Genomic DNA, 16,524 nt, shown 5'->3' on the forward strand with positions numbered 1-16,524 from the left:
ACAAAGAACATTGTAATCATATAAAAAATAATGAGCCTTTAAAATCAAGCGTAGCACAACATATACTAGAAACTGGCCATACAATCCGTTTAAATAGTTTCAAGTTAATAAGAAGCGTAAACAAAAGCAGCGAATTAGATGCCAATGAAGCAATTTTAATTCATAAAAATAGAGACAATTTATTGAATGGTGATGATGGGCCGATTAAAGAGCCAATATTTAAAGATTTTTTGTAGTTGAAATAATTTCAGTCACCTTTGGAAACATAGTCAAATTCATAACTTTTCAATTTTATATCAATTGCTTTTTATGTCACATGAATTTTTGAGTAAACGCTAGTTGATTTTTCAAACTCACTGAGGATGGAAGCATTGCTTCCGAAATGTACATCTGAGTGTAACTCAATAAAGAATATCATTTGTTGGATCAAAACAATTTTTCTATTATTTTACATCTAACCGTGAATTAAATGGAAAGAAAAGTGCTTACTTCGATTTCACGTTCCTCTATGTCTGTGTCGGTATCGTCAATCGACTCGTTCACCCCGTCAATGTGCAGTGCTGTTTGCGGCTGTGATGTTTGGAATTGTGTCGTGGCTGTTACGGCGGCTGCCGTTGATGCGTTCACTGTCCTTTTACCGTGTTTCATTTGAGACTTTTTATTCTTGTGATAAAGAAGCGGCGACAAATTTTCCGTTTCACTGTCATCATCTTGTTCAGTTGGCTGTAAATTAGTTGCATTTTTCTCATTTACCAAATGCAGGCTATCACGATTCTGTTGCTTTGCCGTCTGACCGCTGCTCTTCTGACGTTGCGCTTTCTCACGAAGACTATTTGACACTTTTCCATTATTATTGTCTTCCTTTGGCAACAGAACCGACATTTTTATCTGTGAAATTCGTTCAAACGTTTTTATATATCAATTTGATTATAAATTAAATTGAATAATAAAAAAACCAATTGGCAACATAAAAAAGAGAAAATAAAAATGAACTATTCGGTGGCGGTGCCTTACTTCGGGTGTAATGTTTTTGTCTTTTGCAGCACGTGCTTTGTCATTTATTGAGTCATCACATCGATTCAAGGCTTCGGCAGCACTTTTAATGGAATCCGTTTCGTTGTGCGGATCAGTGCCCACCATATCCAATTGGCTTTTGATTGATGTTGAATTTGGGGTGGGTCCATTCAATGCTTCAATCAGTGAAACGGCTATATAGCCGGGCGGAACATTTTCGGCATTTGTATCTTGTAATGCTTGCTGCTGTGGCGTTGTAATATTTGTGTGCGCACCACTCGAACTCTTCTGAACGGCACGAATTTGCAATAGTGCACGGAAGGGTGCCCGACATATTGGACAATTGTTGGCCTGATAGCGCAGTGAATCGGCACACGAATTGCACAAACATAGATGTCGACATGGGAGTATTAACGTATCCCGTGTGTCACTCATACAAATGACACATTCACCCGAATTATCCTCATTGTCATCATCAATATTCACCTGCTATAAAAGGATTTTATTTCGGTTAGTTTTCTTTGCGAATTAACCAAATCGTCGTAGTAATCATCATCATTTGGATTTTTGCTTTCCATTCCATATGGAAGTCAGTGTTAAAAAAATGACATCAAAAAACCACAACCAAAATACGACTTGAACAGCACAAAATTTGATCCACTTTATTCTCAATTCCACTAACAGCAACATCCCCTTCCTATACCTACCTTGTTGTTGTACTTATTTTCGATGCCATAAATTTCCTGTAGCAAATAACAGAGTCCGTCGACGAAAATTTTCTGTTTCAATGCACGTAAACCATATGTTCCATCCGAGTGATGATCAACTACACAGATAGTGGTGTGTGACTGTTTACTGTCCTCCGGTCCTTCGTCGGCCACACAATTAATTACAACCGGATATATATCACGATCAGAGCTATAACATAGATCATTGGTATACAGACTTGGATTGAAAACGTGCGATGTTTGTAAAAATGTTTGGTTCACACCACGCTTGCAATGGTACACTTCGGACGTCATTTTGGGATCGCGTGGCACATACCTACAAAATCATAGAGTTTATTACATCGAAAATCAAAATACCATATGAAATGGAAAGACAGGAGAAAAAACTTACGTCAATCCGGTAGCCGTGACCTCTTCAGTGCAAAAATAGAAAATTTGAATGGCACATTTTGCATCCGAATCAAACACAAACTCAATATTAACTAGATTGTTGTGGTCATTGGTTGGTTCATTGCTATTCTTCAGCGAATTATCCGCCACTTTGACAAAACGTACCGATTCTTTCCGTATATTGATCAAACTCTTCAGTGTTTTCGTTGGCTCATTAGCTTGTGGCGGCGGATACGGAAACTGAAAGAATTATCAAATCGATCGGATGATCGAGGACTGCAGTTTTTTTTATATAAATATTTGGTATTTACTTACCGCAGTTGGTCGACTACCTAAAAAATTCAAATCACCATTTTCACCAAATAAATATGCTTCGGGCTGTGGTGTATCAAACCGTTCACCACCCATAATGAAATGAGTGCCAAAATATGTACCTAAATTAAACAGATCAATGAATGATAAAAAAAGAGAGGAGAAACACATCAATGTGTGTTCATAAATCGTGTGTCGATTGATTTAATTTGTTGGGTCAGTGTGTATGTGGTCCGTGCATGGAACAACAAACAAAGTATTGTCCAATGTAGAAGTAGTTAATAAACGAGCACAACCCAATTAAGACCCATATCGAAACATATATTTACCCGTTCTTGGTGGATACTTGTACGGATGATTTAAAGTCACATCTGCTTCCTCAACCGCAGCATTTTGACGACTCAACGACGTACCCATTTAACAAACGAAATAACGAAAAATTTACAAAAAACACAAATTGCACATTAACAAATTCGCAATCGATTGCAATCAATCGACGTGAATATGTACTGTTTTTTTTCTCCTTTCTGTTAGTGATGTGAGTGAGATTTTTTTTTCTACTGTCTTGCCCAGTCTGACTTTGTTTTCTTTCTCTCTGTCGAAAGCAACATGAAATGTCTTACTGAATTATACAATTTTCATTTGACATTTCATACATACGTACATACATGCACAGAGAGAAAGATAGACACACCAGCCCATGCGTTGGCATGTGTGTGTAAGTATATGTAAACGGTATTTCACATTGTTACCAACTGTTTCAAACGGAAAACCATTCGTCCAACGTTAGAATGTTTATGTGAAATGAGCAGAAATAATTTGTATTTTGCTGCAATATAATCGAATGGTTTGAATGTAAACATTTAAACCGTGCAAATGAAGCTGATGTTTTGAATTGATTGGAGAAGAGAAAATATAGACACAACAACAACAACAATACATAGCGAAACAAAAAATCCGCAAGAACTCACACCGTGACGTACCTACTGTTGTGCGCGATACATGAATGTATTCTTTTTGTTTGATGTCATCAGAAAAGAACAATCTATGTAAATAAAAAAGCATTAAATAGCTGAATGTGCTTGTGCACACAATAGATTCGAATTCTTACATTCATGCCTATGCTTTTTAAAACTGTTACATCTTCTTCATTTTCTTCTCTTTCGTTGTTGGCACTTTGTTGGGTCGTCACTTCACTTAGAATACTTACATTATGAATGATCCATTCAAAATTAGCGAACCTGTCCATCTCTAAGAAATAATTAATGCCTTTCAAATGTCTAAAAAGAACAAATGAATGAACAAATCTCATCATCGATCAAATAAAACGCACAACATTTTTCATCACACTATCGATTCGCATTAGAATTCATCGTTTATAATAGTTTTTTTTTATTTCTCTAAACCAGTTGTTTCTTGTTTTTTTTTATGTTTTTAAATAATTATTATAAATAAATTTATTGATATAACAATATTGTGTGTGTTTTTTCTCTTATTTTTTTGTCTCTTACCCAGTACAAATATAGTATAACGTCAAAAAAGAATGTAAATAATAAGAGTGTAAATAAAATGAATGTTTTGTTTCTTCTGTTTTTTGATTGGAATAATATATATATTACGTTTAATACTCTCTTTGTCCCTCTTCTCGGTCGATTTTCCTTCTGCAAATGCAGTATTGCAGTTTTTTTCACCTTGAATTTGTTTTAATTTTTTTTTTGGAAGAGCATTTCACAATTTTCGTTTAAATAAAAAAGAAAGAAAAAGATCGTTATCGTTCAGAATTGTAACCTAATATCAAATTAAATTTCTTAGCATTTTTAATGCCTTGAGAAACAATTGGACCTCATCAAACAAACAAACAAAATCATTGCCAGGAATAACAATCATTTCGTTATGTTTGATGATGGTTCGCTATGCTTCTTCTTTTGTGACTAATTATTTTATGAGGAAAATCGAAGAAACAAAAAATTTACAAAAAATATAATAATAATGCAATTAAAAACATAAGAAGTCTTACATTTTCGTCTGAACGCCTAAAAAAAAAGTCATCAGATCAAATTATATTCATATAAAAACATGTAAAGTACAATGCAATAATAAATTTGTTTCACTTGCAAAAAAAGTCGAAGTAGTTAATACTTTCAGCATAACTAAGCTTCCTTTACTCTCTCACTCACTCTCTGTTCAAAACGATTCACATTCAATGGAATTGTTTTTTTTTTGGTTTTGCGCTTGCTCAAAATCGTATTGCACGCAACAATATTTTTTCGTTATTATTATTTATTTTTCTTTTGTCTTCTTTTCTTGTTGTCTATGTTTTTGTTCTTTCAACGTAATGTTTCATTAGTTTTATGTTGCTGCCGTAGTATTGTAGTTGTTGTTGTTGTAAATTTCTGGTTATTTTTCAAATTAGCGATAGAAAAAAAAACGAATATGCTTACAAAATATTTTTTCAAAAGTGATCATTTACATTGCATCGATTTTTATTGTAGTTGCTGTTGCTATTATTCGACTTATAATCTATGATATCTTTTTGAACTGGTTAGCTTTGAACTGTTGCATTTTACATAATTTTTATAATTAATCTATTAAAAAAAAACAGTCAGCAACAACATCGAAAAAATGAATAGGTTTTCGTTTGTTATCGCATGTATTCAGATTAAGTTCATTAAGTTCATTGTAAATGTGGGTTGATTCTGTGCTTTCTGTGTTTGTTTGTTGGTTTTGTTGTTGCTATTTTGGCCGGTGGATTCCGTTGAATTTCAATTAAGTTAAGGACTTTCAATGTATATACCATTCGTCTATGTCTCTCACGCTCACGATCGATTGCAGCATCATATATCTCATTTCTATTCGTTTATCATAATTTCATATTCATTTTCATTTTTAATTTGTTTCATTTTGTTTCTTCTTCGCTCTTTCGTTTCGTCGCTCTCTTTCTCTATTTTTTGTGCATAATTTTTGCGTATTTCGTCTTTTTTTCCTTTTCTTTTTTTTATTAAATAATTTTTAATTGTTTCGTTTGTAATCGGTGATGATGAGGTCGGTGTTTGGCAACGATGACGGAGGCTGGTGGCATCGGTGGTGGTCGAATGATCGTTCGTTTAGTCGCATGGTCAGCGGTCACACGCACGCACACACACTCAGCGCTTCGATTTGGTTTTCATTGTGAAACGTTTCCAGAAGCTTTGCTTTTCATCACGTGCCGATATTGCAGGCGAATCATAGTCATATTCTCTTTGTTGTGCATTATTATATGAATCGTATCGTCCTTGGTGTTGATCACCGCCACGCAACATTACTAAAAAATTGTCGGACTTTTTGCTTGGATTCTCGCCGAAGCGTATAGCTTCGGCTTTTAGTTCGGCCTTCATGTGTTCCGCATTTGTGTTTTCCACTTGAAATTCATTTGGATCATCGACAAATGCCTGCTGTAAATCGCGCATAATTTTCTTTCGTATTGTTTTTTTCATACTTAAATGACGTTCTAACATTTTCACATCACCATTTGTCATTGGCCTATGGTTGTTGTCGTGCTTTTTATTGTTTCGCGAATGTTTTTTACTGTCATTCATTGGCATATGTGGATTACTGTATGGATCGACATTAGTCACACCGCCGCAATCATTTTGCATATGCGAATTATAACCTTTTATGCCGAATATATCGCGTAGGTGTGGAATTGATCTTTCTGATGCCATTTCTTATTTGATTTGCGTTGTGATTGTTACGGTTACGGTTTTGGTGTTGCTGTTTGCTGATTCGCAAAATAGCCAAATGTGTGCGTTTTGTCGCCGAATGTCTCCTTTTCCTTTGCTTCGTTTTTATTCTGTTTCTTTTTATCTTTGTCTCTTTCTTTTTCGAAGATTTATCATCGGTATTTGTATCGAGAGAGTTAAAAAAAAGAAACACTCGAAATGTGGTTGTTTATTGCTTGTGGTTTGTGTTTTGTTTCTCTATTTAAAATGCTCACGTTTATGGAATATCTCTGGAAAAAATGCAAAACAAAACAAACCAATTAGCTCAAAATGTTATTATCAATCATACATATGTATATATTAGTTAGTGATGTTTTATGGTGATTTCTCTTCCTTCAAATCATTGACGATCGTTAGCAATTAAATAAGTCACCACTTTTTTGTATGTTTTTGTGTTGAAGGTTTTTTTGGTTTGGTTCGGTGTTTCGGTTTTATTTCATTTCAATTTTATTTCATTCAATTTATATTCGGTCGAAAAATCTGCGGGTAAGAATGAACGCCCGCGCGCGATCACAACACAATTCAACACGCAGAACCAACAAATTTATTACACATAGAATTGAATAGAATTAATTTAGAACGTATTCTCTTTTTTGTGTGTGTGTGTTTGTATCTATTTCTCCTTCACTATTAATCGTTCATTGACCAGGACAATTAGCCAATAATCTGGAAACAAGAACACCACCGATGTCTCTCCATTTCTAACAAATTCAATTTACACAACTCTTCAACTCTTTTACTCACATGTGCTCCGCGCACAATATTTCTAACTTTCTTTCCTCTGGACAATCACTTCACAAAGATCTAGAGGCAGAGATGTGGCGAACCAAAAATAAAAAAAATAAAACTAGCCACAAAAAAGTTATACCGAATCCAATTCTGCGTAGTCGAAAATACATAAGAAAAAAAACTTGAATCCAGAAAAAAAAAGAAAATAAAAAATTGTGACGACTTTGCGCTATTTTATGAATCCAAAAATGGTAGAAGCACACACGAAATCTTAAGACGAAGATAAAAAAAGAACACCGAGTACATTGAAAGCAATTACATACACAAAAACCAAATGCTACTTTATTTTCCCGAGAAAGAATGTTCTTGCTTCTGGGATTATGTCATGTCATGTTAATTTGATTTCATAGAACTTGTTTCTTTAGCCACACGTTTAAGACACATAATTCTGTTTTGTTTTTTAGTCTCTTCATCTTCTTCTTGGTCTCTCGTGCGCGCTCCTCTCTTTTCACACAGATTATTAATAATATTTTTTTCTATTCGCTTCTCACTCTAAACTTGTGGTAAACGCGAGTTAGTTTCGCAGTTTCAACTTCATCGTTTCTTCTTCTATTTTTTTCTTTTGCTACTAAATGACGATGGTAAATGGAACACGGTATATATGCACAAAAACGAACTGAAATGAAGGGAAAAAAGCACCTCTTTGGGTTTGTTTACTAATGGACTTACACGATGTTAAACACTTATACTGCACACTATAGAAAAATAGCGATGGAATTTGAGTGTTTCGTTCTTGCTTACTGGCTGGCTGGCTTAGTGTATTGAATCGTTTGGCAAACGATTTCGATATATAATTTGGGTGAATCGATGGATTGTGATTGAATGGAAGCAAAACAACAACCATCCAAAGTCACAATAATATACGGTGGACGAAAACAGCTGTGTGCTACACTCTGGGTAATTGTGTAAAGGCAATCACACGAAAATTGGTTTGGTTCTTTTCACCGAAAATGAATAGCAACAAAATTAAAACGAACCACACACTACAGCTCCAATACAACACACAGTTTATTAGCTGTTCACATACAGAATTGACGAACTCAATAACTTAAGTTAACTCAAAATTGCGTTTGAAAGCAATGCCAACACAAAATCACCACCAAATGGAAATTCCCAATTAAATGTTCTTCTTCTGCTTTTCGATTTAAAAATTTATATTTCATCTATTATATTTTTGTTTGTTTGTTTGTTATTGTTGTTGTTGTTTTCGCTCTTTTGTTGTTTGTTCAGAATAAATTTTGAACGACGAGAAATAAAACTCACTAAAATGACGATGTGTTCAGCCAGCTGATATTGCGTGTTGTGTAAAAAGTCATAAAGCTCTTGCAAGCAGAAACGTCAAAATAACGCTACGTTTCCTACATTCACACAGATTCACTCACACACACCCATATGTATGATATGAATGTGTACAATGTACATATAACACACCCGCCTGTCGTATCAAATGCACAGGCACATTAACGCACAAATACATCGATACGGCGCGGGCCACATAAAATTGAGGCACAGTTGAACGCACAGAATGACTCACAATCCAGCGCTTTACAATGCTTGCCTTTGGGCTAATGGCAATATTTTCACAGAAGCCAAAAGATGATGATGATGAAGAAGAAAAAAAAGAAGAAAAAATAAGAAGAAGTAGTAGAGGAATGAAGCAGAAAAATAAAGTACACACACGAAGTGAAGCACAAAAGCCAATGCATGTATTCGAGCCGTAACATTTCTTTTGGAACGTGAACGGAACAAGCGGCAGTCAAAGAGCTTACATTTTTTTACGTAATGTTTCGGTGTTTATTTTTTTTTGCTGCTGTTGCTGCTGCTGTTGTTGAATGATGGTCTTTAATATTGTCTACCATTCTTTTCGATATATGTAGATGATTTTCCATTCATTTGCTCGCTCGCTCACTCTGTGACGCTCATTCATTGGTCGCTCGTTCGCTCTGTTTGCGTACGGATTTCGGTTTTTGATTACAGCCTTTTCTCGCTCTTTAACTGGACCCTTATTTTTTTTGTTTGCTGCATTTCTTCATATTATTGTGTGGTTTCTCAGCAATTCTATGAATGGCACCGCTATGGTCAATATGTGTTCGACACACGATACACTCCACATCGGAAATGTGGTGAAAGACAGAAGAGCTCACGAAGCAGTAAGCGATTGAGCGAGCGATTGACCGAGAGGGAAAGATAGAATGGGACAAGACATCTCTTTCGAAAGCAGCCAAATAGAATGAAACGCTCGCCAATATTGAATTGTCGTAATTAAATTTCCATGCAGCAACAAAAAAAGCACAGAGGAGAAAAGAAAAACAACATCTCGTGTCAGCGACAGCGAACAATAAGATTAACAAAAAAAAATTAAAAATCTCACTGGAAATTGTATCGAATTGAGGCGATACATTGGAATCAACAATGTTAACATTCGTTCTGATGGCTTTCACTTGGAAATTTTGGAATATAGTAAAATGGTTTCGTTGCAAACGAATGCGGAATTGAATTAAAGCATTTTCAATTTCATTCGAAATAACACCTTGATTTGAATGAAATTTAGCGAGGTATCGACCGATGGACATAGAGAGCGAGATGGTGAGCGATTCGATTATTTCGTTTGTTGAGATGCTTCGTTTCGGTTGAACGGTATATAATCAAATACACAGCAGCGGCACATTGTGCACATTTGCATCGGTTGAATAATGCACCTTTTGAATTAAGTGTCTTCCAGTCTAACTCGCTATTGTTGCATGTCGAACACAAAATTCCATGCAATGCACATGCACACACATACAATTTCGCTGAATATTGTTTCATTTTTTTCTACGCGCGTGTGTGTGTGTATGGGTTTTCGTTTTATGTGTTTGCGCGTCCATACCGATGAATTTCTACATAAGTTAAGAACTTACCATTCCGCATTTACTAATTACATTATTCAATTTAGTTTGCAGCAGCTGCAGCATCAACAAAAGTAGAAGCAGTAGCATCGACTTGCCCCGCATGATAAGACGAATTTGAGCAAAGGCATAACAACAATAAACAAACATCATTAGACGAAAAGCAAAGCGATTCGTAGATAGCAGAAAAGCGATGGTTTTTGATTAAAACTGCATTTAATCATAGAGCTCGTTTCATTTGCGATGCAAATATGGACTACATCATGAAAATATTGTTCCGATCGTGTAACCTTTCGTGAGTCTCGTCGGCCACGGCGGCGGCAACGACTGGTGCTCCATCGCGTAAATTTAACGAGAAAATAAGAGAAGAAAATGAGCGAAAATACACAACAATAATAGCCAACCGAAAAAAAAACACACACAAATAATACCATCGAATATAATCGCATTGCATGTAAATGATTTTTTTTCCATTTCGATGCCTTTTCTCTTCTCTTCTCTATCTCCCTCTGTCCATATTCAGGGCCTTTTTTGCTGTCTATCTCTGTCTCCTTGTTTCTTTCATTCTGATGGTGTATAGATGAAATTCATTATTTTTCACGGATTTGGCCCATTGTTTTACCTTTCTAGCCGACTTTATAGTGCAAAATGTGTGTGTGTGTGTTTTTTTTTAATGAAACGCGGTTCGCTCGTTTTCATTCACTTTTTGGTCAGATGATGCCTCTGCCGCCTCCACCGCTGAAACAGGGTGAACAACATGTGCACTGTTCCGCTCAATGAGCATCACAAATTACGCTAAATGAAATTTGCCATAAAATTTGCCATTATCTCAATCAATGAACGTTTTGTTGGCAATCCCACCCTGTATTAACCTACTATTTTTGCTCAGTTCTTTTTGGAGCCGCTTAATAATAATAGCAATGAACAACATGTAACGAATCGAAACGTTTGATAGTGGTGTTGTGACTCACAGAGATTCGTTTCACTATTTTTTGGTTGTTTTTTATTTCTCCATTGGTCATGCAAAAGCAACAAATGCAAACTTAACCGCTGCTCCAAACGGATGGACGGAATGGAATGGCTTGGCAAAAATTGGACGAGACGCGACAATTAATTTTCATCTTTGAATGCGATGAATACTCTTCGACACGGTGTGGGCCTGCACTTGAGTGACATGCATACACGGTGCACCTAAACCAATGCAGTGCAATAGTGGCACATACACAAATCTTTCAATGCATTCAATGGGATCCTATGATCCAAAACGGCTTCGGTATTTTTTGTTTTGTGTTCAAATAGTACGGCGACCGATAAATGAAAATCGTAAACAAAACGAACGAGACGAACGCGGACCGCAATTTTACCAGTGTGACTGTTTCTCAGTTTGTTTGGTTCGGAGCTCACAAGCCAGTAGAAATAGATTCGGTTTACATTTGGTCTAGACAAAAGCAAAAATGTTGGCCGTGCTTTCGAGAATTGATGAAATGCAAAAGCAAACATATATAAATAAAATCAAAGAGAAAGAAGAATGGATACGAAAGAGTATGGGGAATCAACACACAGACAAGTCACAAGCACAACACATCGCATTCGGATTCGGGTTTAACGCTAACCGGTTTTCTAACTGAATTGTACTTATTCTATTTGTTTTGCCCATTTGGTCGCAAATACAGACGAAAATAAAAAGAGCAAAGCATAACGCATGATATTTATCAGTGGCCTAGTAAATGAATAAATAGCCCACGCAATACACAAATTCATTGCGTTTTCAGGTTAACCAACTCAATATTTCATTTATTCACTTGAAATTTCAATTTTTTTCTGCTCAGCTCATTTTTGCCCGCTAATTGCTAACCATTTCTTCATTACATAAATGATGCGCTGCCTATTCCATTTGTTTGCATGTCATTTATTGATATTTCATCTCAATTTTTTTAGAACAATTCGATTTTATTTTCTATTTTCATAAATGATTTTGTACAAGATCCAGATCCTACTGTTATACTCTTGATCTGATGCAAGTTATCCTGTTTTCAAATAAGGAATGTTAATTGTTCGACGAGACACGCAATCAAAACAAACGATCTTTCAATCTTCAGCCAATCAAATTAATGATAATTAATATGAATAAAAAATTTACGAAATTATTCGAATCGCCAATTGAAAATCGTGCAAAAATATATTTGAAGAAAGTCGTCGCACGAACATTTGCTACACGTTCCATTTACTCTTCTTATAAAAATGATCCCGTTTAAATCATTGTTCATGTGTATTTTTATATTGCTACGGCAAATAAATTCTTTTTCAGCAAAAGCTGATAATTCATCAAAATGTGCAACACCACACTTGATTTTCACCTGTATGCTAATTATGAATTCATTCTTTTACGCATCTAAAAATATGTGAAGTCAAATATTTAAGCAAAACTGGAAATGTTCATCAATTGATTCATGTTGCAAATAACTATCGGAATAATATTCTTAATAAAATGATATTTTCGTCAATAGACACTCTAAAAATTAATCTTTATGGAATTTATAAGCCGCTGGGAAACTATTTTCAGGACGACAATGTAAAATTGTTCAATTTTATCTTTATAACAACGATTCTGTAAAATCGGATGTCATTGAAATGAAATTCAACTGAATCGATGTTTATTTGCATATGGATTTTAATGTATAACAACTTACTATGATATGAATATCACGTACTTCCGACAATGTAAAAGGAGGTATTTTATGCATATCTAATGTGTGAATATGCCAAAATAAATCATGCACTATCAGTTGACCGCAGTTTAAATTAGAGCGAATGTTTGTGCTTTAAAAAGGAAACAAATTAGATCGTGCCTCGATTAATTTGGTGTTATTCCGTGTGTGTTTTTTAGGCAGTGGAAATATACGGTGATTTGTTCGACACTTCCCACGATCCGATAGCATGAGACTTTTTACGTCACAGAAATGTGTACGTGCTTTACATGTTTATTCATGTTTAAATGATTGAAACTTGCAATTTTGACTACTTTCAGGCGTTGTTGTTGTGTTTTTCAATGCAATTAAGATGGAAACTTTGTGATTACATGTTAGTTCATGAATATTTTCACTAGTTTCGCTCTTGTCACATTCTGTACATTCAGTGTCCATATGAATCAATGTATTTTTGGTTTTGCTGTCGGATCGTGACACTTCCAGCTTATTGTTGCAGTCGAAGACTACAAAGATTTACACGCTTTACACACTTACTATCAGAATTCGGCATACCTAAAAATTCATAACAAATCTCTGAATTTATTGCGAAATTTTAAAAAGCTGAAGTAAATTCCGGAGAATATTCAACATCTCCGTTTAACTATATTACATATCTCATAGAAAAAATATGACACAAATACATGGAATGCCAAGCAAGACAGCAAGTAATAAAGATTGAAAACAATTTACACTGTTGATAATTGAATTCATTGTGCTCTTGAGTTCATTGACAAGACGTATATTAACACTTACGAAAAACAAAGATGTTTGTATGGCGACACTCCTGTCAGAAATTTTACGTAAAACAACGAATAACTTACCCTTGAACTCACCTATAAATTTACATTAATTTGTAATCGAAAATGCATGACTGCATCTATTCAGATGATTTTGGATCGATATGCGCAATCTTTATTCAATACATCAAAATAGGAAGTGACAGCTACCTAAGAAAAGTGTCACCGATTAAATCAAATGCGATATCGCTTCGGAAAAAAATAGGAAATCAATTTTTGATAAGATATGAATGACGAATAATGAATAACTAATAATTGTTAACGATTGTATAGATAAATCGTCGCGTAAATAGCTTTTAGTACGCCATTAATCCATCATACATGTTGAAAATAAATCAATTTTGTGTCGATAATTAATCAAAATATATTGAATCAATTGCATCAAAATTGAATGAAAAATAATGTTTTACCTGCCCTTGAACTCACCTACAGATTTACAATGAAAACCAGAACGAATGTGTTTATCAAATCATATTGTTTAAAAAAATTAGTTCAAAACGATCAATCTTCATTCTATACATGAACAGCGACTGATCCATGGAAAAAGTGTTGCCGACTAAATCTTCTGTGACGTTGCTTGAATTGCGTTAAAAAGGAAACCTAATCAAAATTCCTAATGGAATATACAACAAGTTTCAACAAACAACTCATCCTCATGTGGAATATTCTGCGTAAAATATTTGTGCAGGGAACATATTGGTTGAAAACATTCGCCAGCAATATCGGCAGATATTCGGTAGCAAATTTTCTAGTTGCATACACACAGAAAAGAATCCCCGGAAATTTTGGGTGTTCGCCGTAAAATTTGACATTTATATATAAATTTCTATATACATTTTACCGGCAACACTTCAATTTTCCGGGCGATGACATATTTTCGAACATTTTATCAAATACTATATATATTTTACCGCTTGAAGTGACAGATGGCGCTAATTTCTGTTGAAATATTTGAAATTATGTCATCGCCCGGAAAATTCAAGTGTTGCCGGTAAAATGTACATAGAAATTTATATATAAATGTCAAATTTTACGGCGAACACCTAAAATTTCCGGGGATTCTTTTCTGTGTGAACACTGATACGAACACTGGAAGTTGGACACAATAAATATGATGATTTTCTAATTCGTTTGTATTTCCGAGTGGTTCAGTTGTTGGAGTTGAAATGGATTTGAATGAAAATCGAATTGAATGAGTCAATGTATGGAATCCAATAAATAAATTGATATTGAAATCGAAACAAAAACATTTCTTGCTATTCGCTAGGGAATGAAATTATGTTTTCCAATCATGTAACGGTATTTTAACTCATTTGAACATTGAACAATACCGGACATGATACAGTCATTTGTCCCACATTTTATCTTTTAAATGTGTCAGATTACATTTACATTGGGCCGAACAGATAGCGCAAAAAAATTTTTTATTCATACAAACTTCCACTTTGTTTGTAGCAATGTTTGTCGACAAACAATCACACATACACACACACACACACAGAAATTAATATTTCCAACCAATTTATTTTTATGACTTTGAAATGCAATTTTATTCGCCAAAATATAACGAAATAATGCTGGAAAAAAATTATGCAATAAAAAAACTATATGAACAGATAAAATCGGTGAACACGAAGACCTACATAATAAATACATCATGAAAAATTAACTTTCACTATTGTAGCATTTTTTTCTTTGGTGGGAAGAAATTCCGAACAGAAAAAAAACATTTAAACACATTGGTTCACAAAATGAAATTCACCGGAAATGATATGAGTCAGATGCGGCGCTACGGTTACCAAAATCACGAGAAAAAAAACATGCAAGTCATTTCTAGAACCAAAAAGTTCATGTATGGGCAAATGATCATTTTCGGTTGTTAAATGTGCGTGTTGTTGTCACTGCCGTTTTGGAAAATGTTTGCGTCATGCATCGAGTAGAAAACGATTTTTTTTATTTTCTGCGGTACATGCCTTCAATCCATACACATATATGCTTGTAGTTGATTTTCCGCAGTCTCGTCGTTAACGGTTTCATCATTTTGTTCGAGACTATTTTCAAATGTATGAATTTGGTACTTAACGTAAAATGACTTGGTTGTCGTGTAAACGCGTTGTCATTGCGAATAAATTCGATGCATTGAAAAAATGTGTGATGAGGCTTCGCTGTGTTTGTTCTTTCGAAATATTGAAATTGAAAAAATATTGTTCTTTCATCACAGAGATGGATTTAAAATGAATAACAAATAAATTAATTGGAATTAGATCAATTTATGCCAAATCACAGCGTTTATTGGTTCGAAATGCTTAAGTAACCTGAAATATCATACCGATAATATTTACCATTGCATTGTGACAGTTGACACTACTGCTGTCATGTGAATACACCTTTACCTCGGTGGGTCTCAGTTCAAGTTTGAAGTTTCGTATACTTTTTTTTGTTTTGGTTATAGTTTTGGGCAAAAACCACACTCGCAACAGTTCAAATTGATTGTGCGTTCAGTTAGACGGTCTTAAGTAGTGTATTTTTTGCTCTATTTTCAAACAAATATTCTAATACATTCTACACAAAAAATAGTCATCGATGTCAGACAGACTACTTGTGTCCATTTGTTTATTTGGTCGACACTTTCGGAATCTTTTTTATATTTTTTCTTTTTTCTTTCTCTCCACAGCAAATTCACCTGGTTTGCTTCGATTTCCTGATCGCAAGTCACACACAACATTTATGACCATTCGTCGGATACTTATCTATCGACAGACGCTACAATTTCCCAGACTAACCAAACAATGTTATTCATCGAGGTAAGCGCATTTTGTTGTACATTTCTTCCCCGAATCCATCAAATAGCACGAAATTAATTAATCAAATCCTAGAACCGCCGATAGAACCCACATTGAAGGCTACACAAAAAACGCAGCAGATGGTCAATTTAGTGGAGTACTCAATCTAATTAGAATCGAGCGATTAGCCAAAATAACCGAAAAGAATTTCGGTGCATTTGCTGGGCCTTTAATGTGTGCGGTATTAATAAGATTACCGTTTGATTCGCTAAAAAAAAGAAAAGTGGATTGATTTCATTGTAACCAAATTTCGAGTCG

The 16,524-nt window shown here is 34.7% G+C and overlaps 3 protein-coding genes across 9 annotated transcripts in view; 1 reads left to right on the forward strand and 2 right to left on the reverse strand.

Moving 5' to 3' along the window:
* The window catches only part of LOC129573956 (probable E3 ubiquitin-protein ligase MGRN1), a 14,776-nt gene extending 11,685 nt beyond the window's left edge, over positions 1 to 3,091 (reverse strand). The window contains exons 1-6 of the mRNA XM_055455168.1: positions 2,774 to 3,091; positions 2,448 to 2,566; positions 2,134 to 2,372; positions 1,722 to 2,058; positions 1,015 to 1,503; positions 490 to 888 (exon numbers count right to left, since the gene is read on the reverse strand). Coding sequence (XP_055311143.1) covers positions 490 to 888; positions 1,015 to 1,503; positions 1,722 to 2,058; positions 2,134 to 2,372; positions 2,448 to 2,566; positions 2,774 to 2,861 — 1,671 coding nt within the window. The 5' untranslated portion in view covers positions 2,862 to 3,091. The remainder of the gene's footprint in view (positions 1 to 489; positions 889 to 1,014; positions 1,504 to 1,721; positions 2,059 to 2,133; positions 2,373 to 2,447; positions 2,567 to 2,773) is intronic.
* A 1,366-nt stretch (positions 3,092 to 4,457) lies between these two features.
* LOC129573957 (uncharacterized) lies at positions 4,458 to 14,327 on the reverse strand. Of its 5 annotated transcripts, none has more exons than XM_055455170.1 (2): positions 13,460 to 14,327; positions 4,458 to 6,432 (listed from the first exon to the last, which is right to left on the reverse strand). In XM_055455170.1, the coding sequence occupies exon 2, from the start codon at positions 6,143 to 6,145 to the stop codon at positions 5,588 to 5,590; it is 558 nt and encodes a 185-aa protein (XP_055311145.1). In that variant the 5' UTR covers positions 6,146 to 6,432; positions 13,460 to 14,327; the 3' UTR covers positions 4,458 to 5,587. The 5 variants fall into 5 exon arrangements, with proteins under 5 accessions (XP_055311145.1, XP_055311147.1, XP_055311144.1 ...); XM_055455172.1 differs by lacking the exon at positions 13,460 to 14,327 and adding an exon at positions 8,255 to 8,589; XM_055455169.1 differs by lacking the exon at positions 13,460 to 14,327 and adding an exon at positions 7,661 to 8,589.
* Positions 14,328 to 15,818: 1,491 nt separating this feature from the next.
* The window catches only part of LOC129573965 (acireductone dioxygenase), a 3,645-nt gene continuing 2,939 nt past the window's right edge, over positions 15,819 to 16,524 (forward strand). Inside the window, exons 1-2 of one of the 3 annotated variants that reach the window (XM_055455189.1) lie at positions 15,819 to 15,915; positions 16,098 to 16,227. The gene's annotated coding sequence lies outside the window, so the exon portion shown is untranslated. Of the gene's footprint in view, positions 15,940 to 16,030; positions 16,228 to 16,524 lie in introns of those variants that run through there. The other 2 variants (XM_055455190.1, XM_055455191.1) reach the window with 2 other exon arrangements.

Source organism: Sitodiplosis mosellana, unplaced genomic scaffold (assembly GCF_009176505.1).
Source record: "Sitodiplosis mosellana isolate CC-2019 unplaced genomic scaffold, AAFC_SMos_1.0 Smas_scaffold_6150, whole genome shotgun sequence".
In the NCBI taxonomy this organism is placed as follows: domain Eukaryota; kingdom Metazoa; phylum Arthropoda; class Insecta; order Diptera; family Cecidomyiidae; genus Sitodiplosis; species Sitodiplosis mosellana.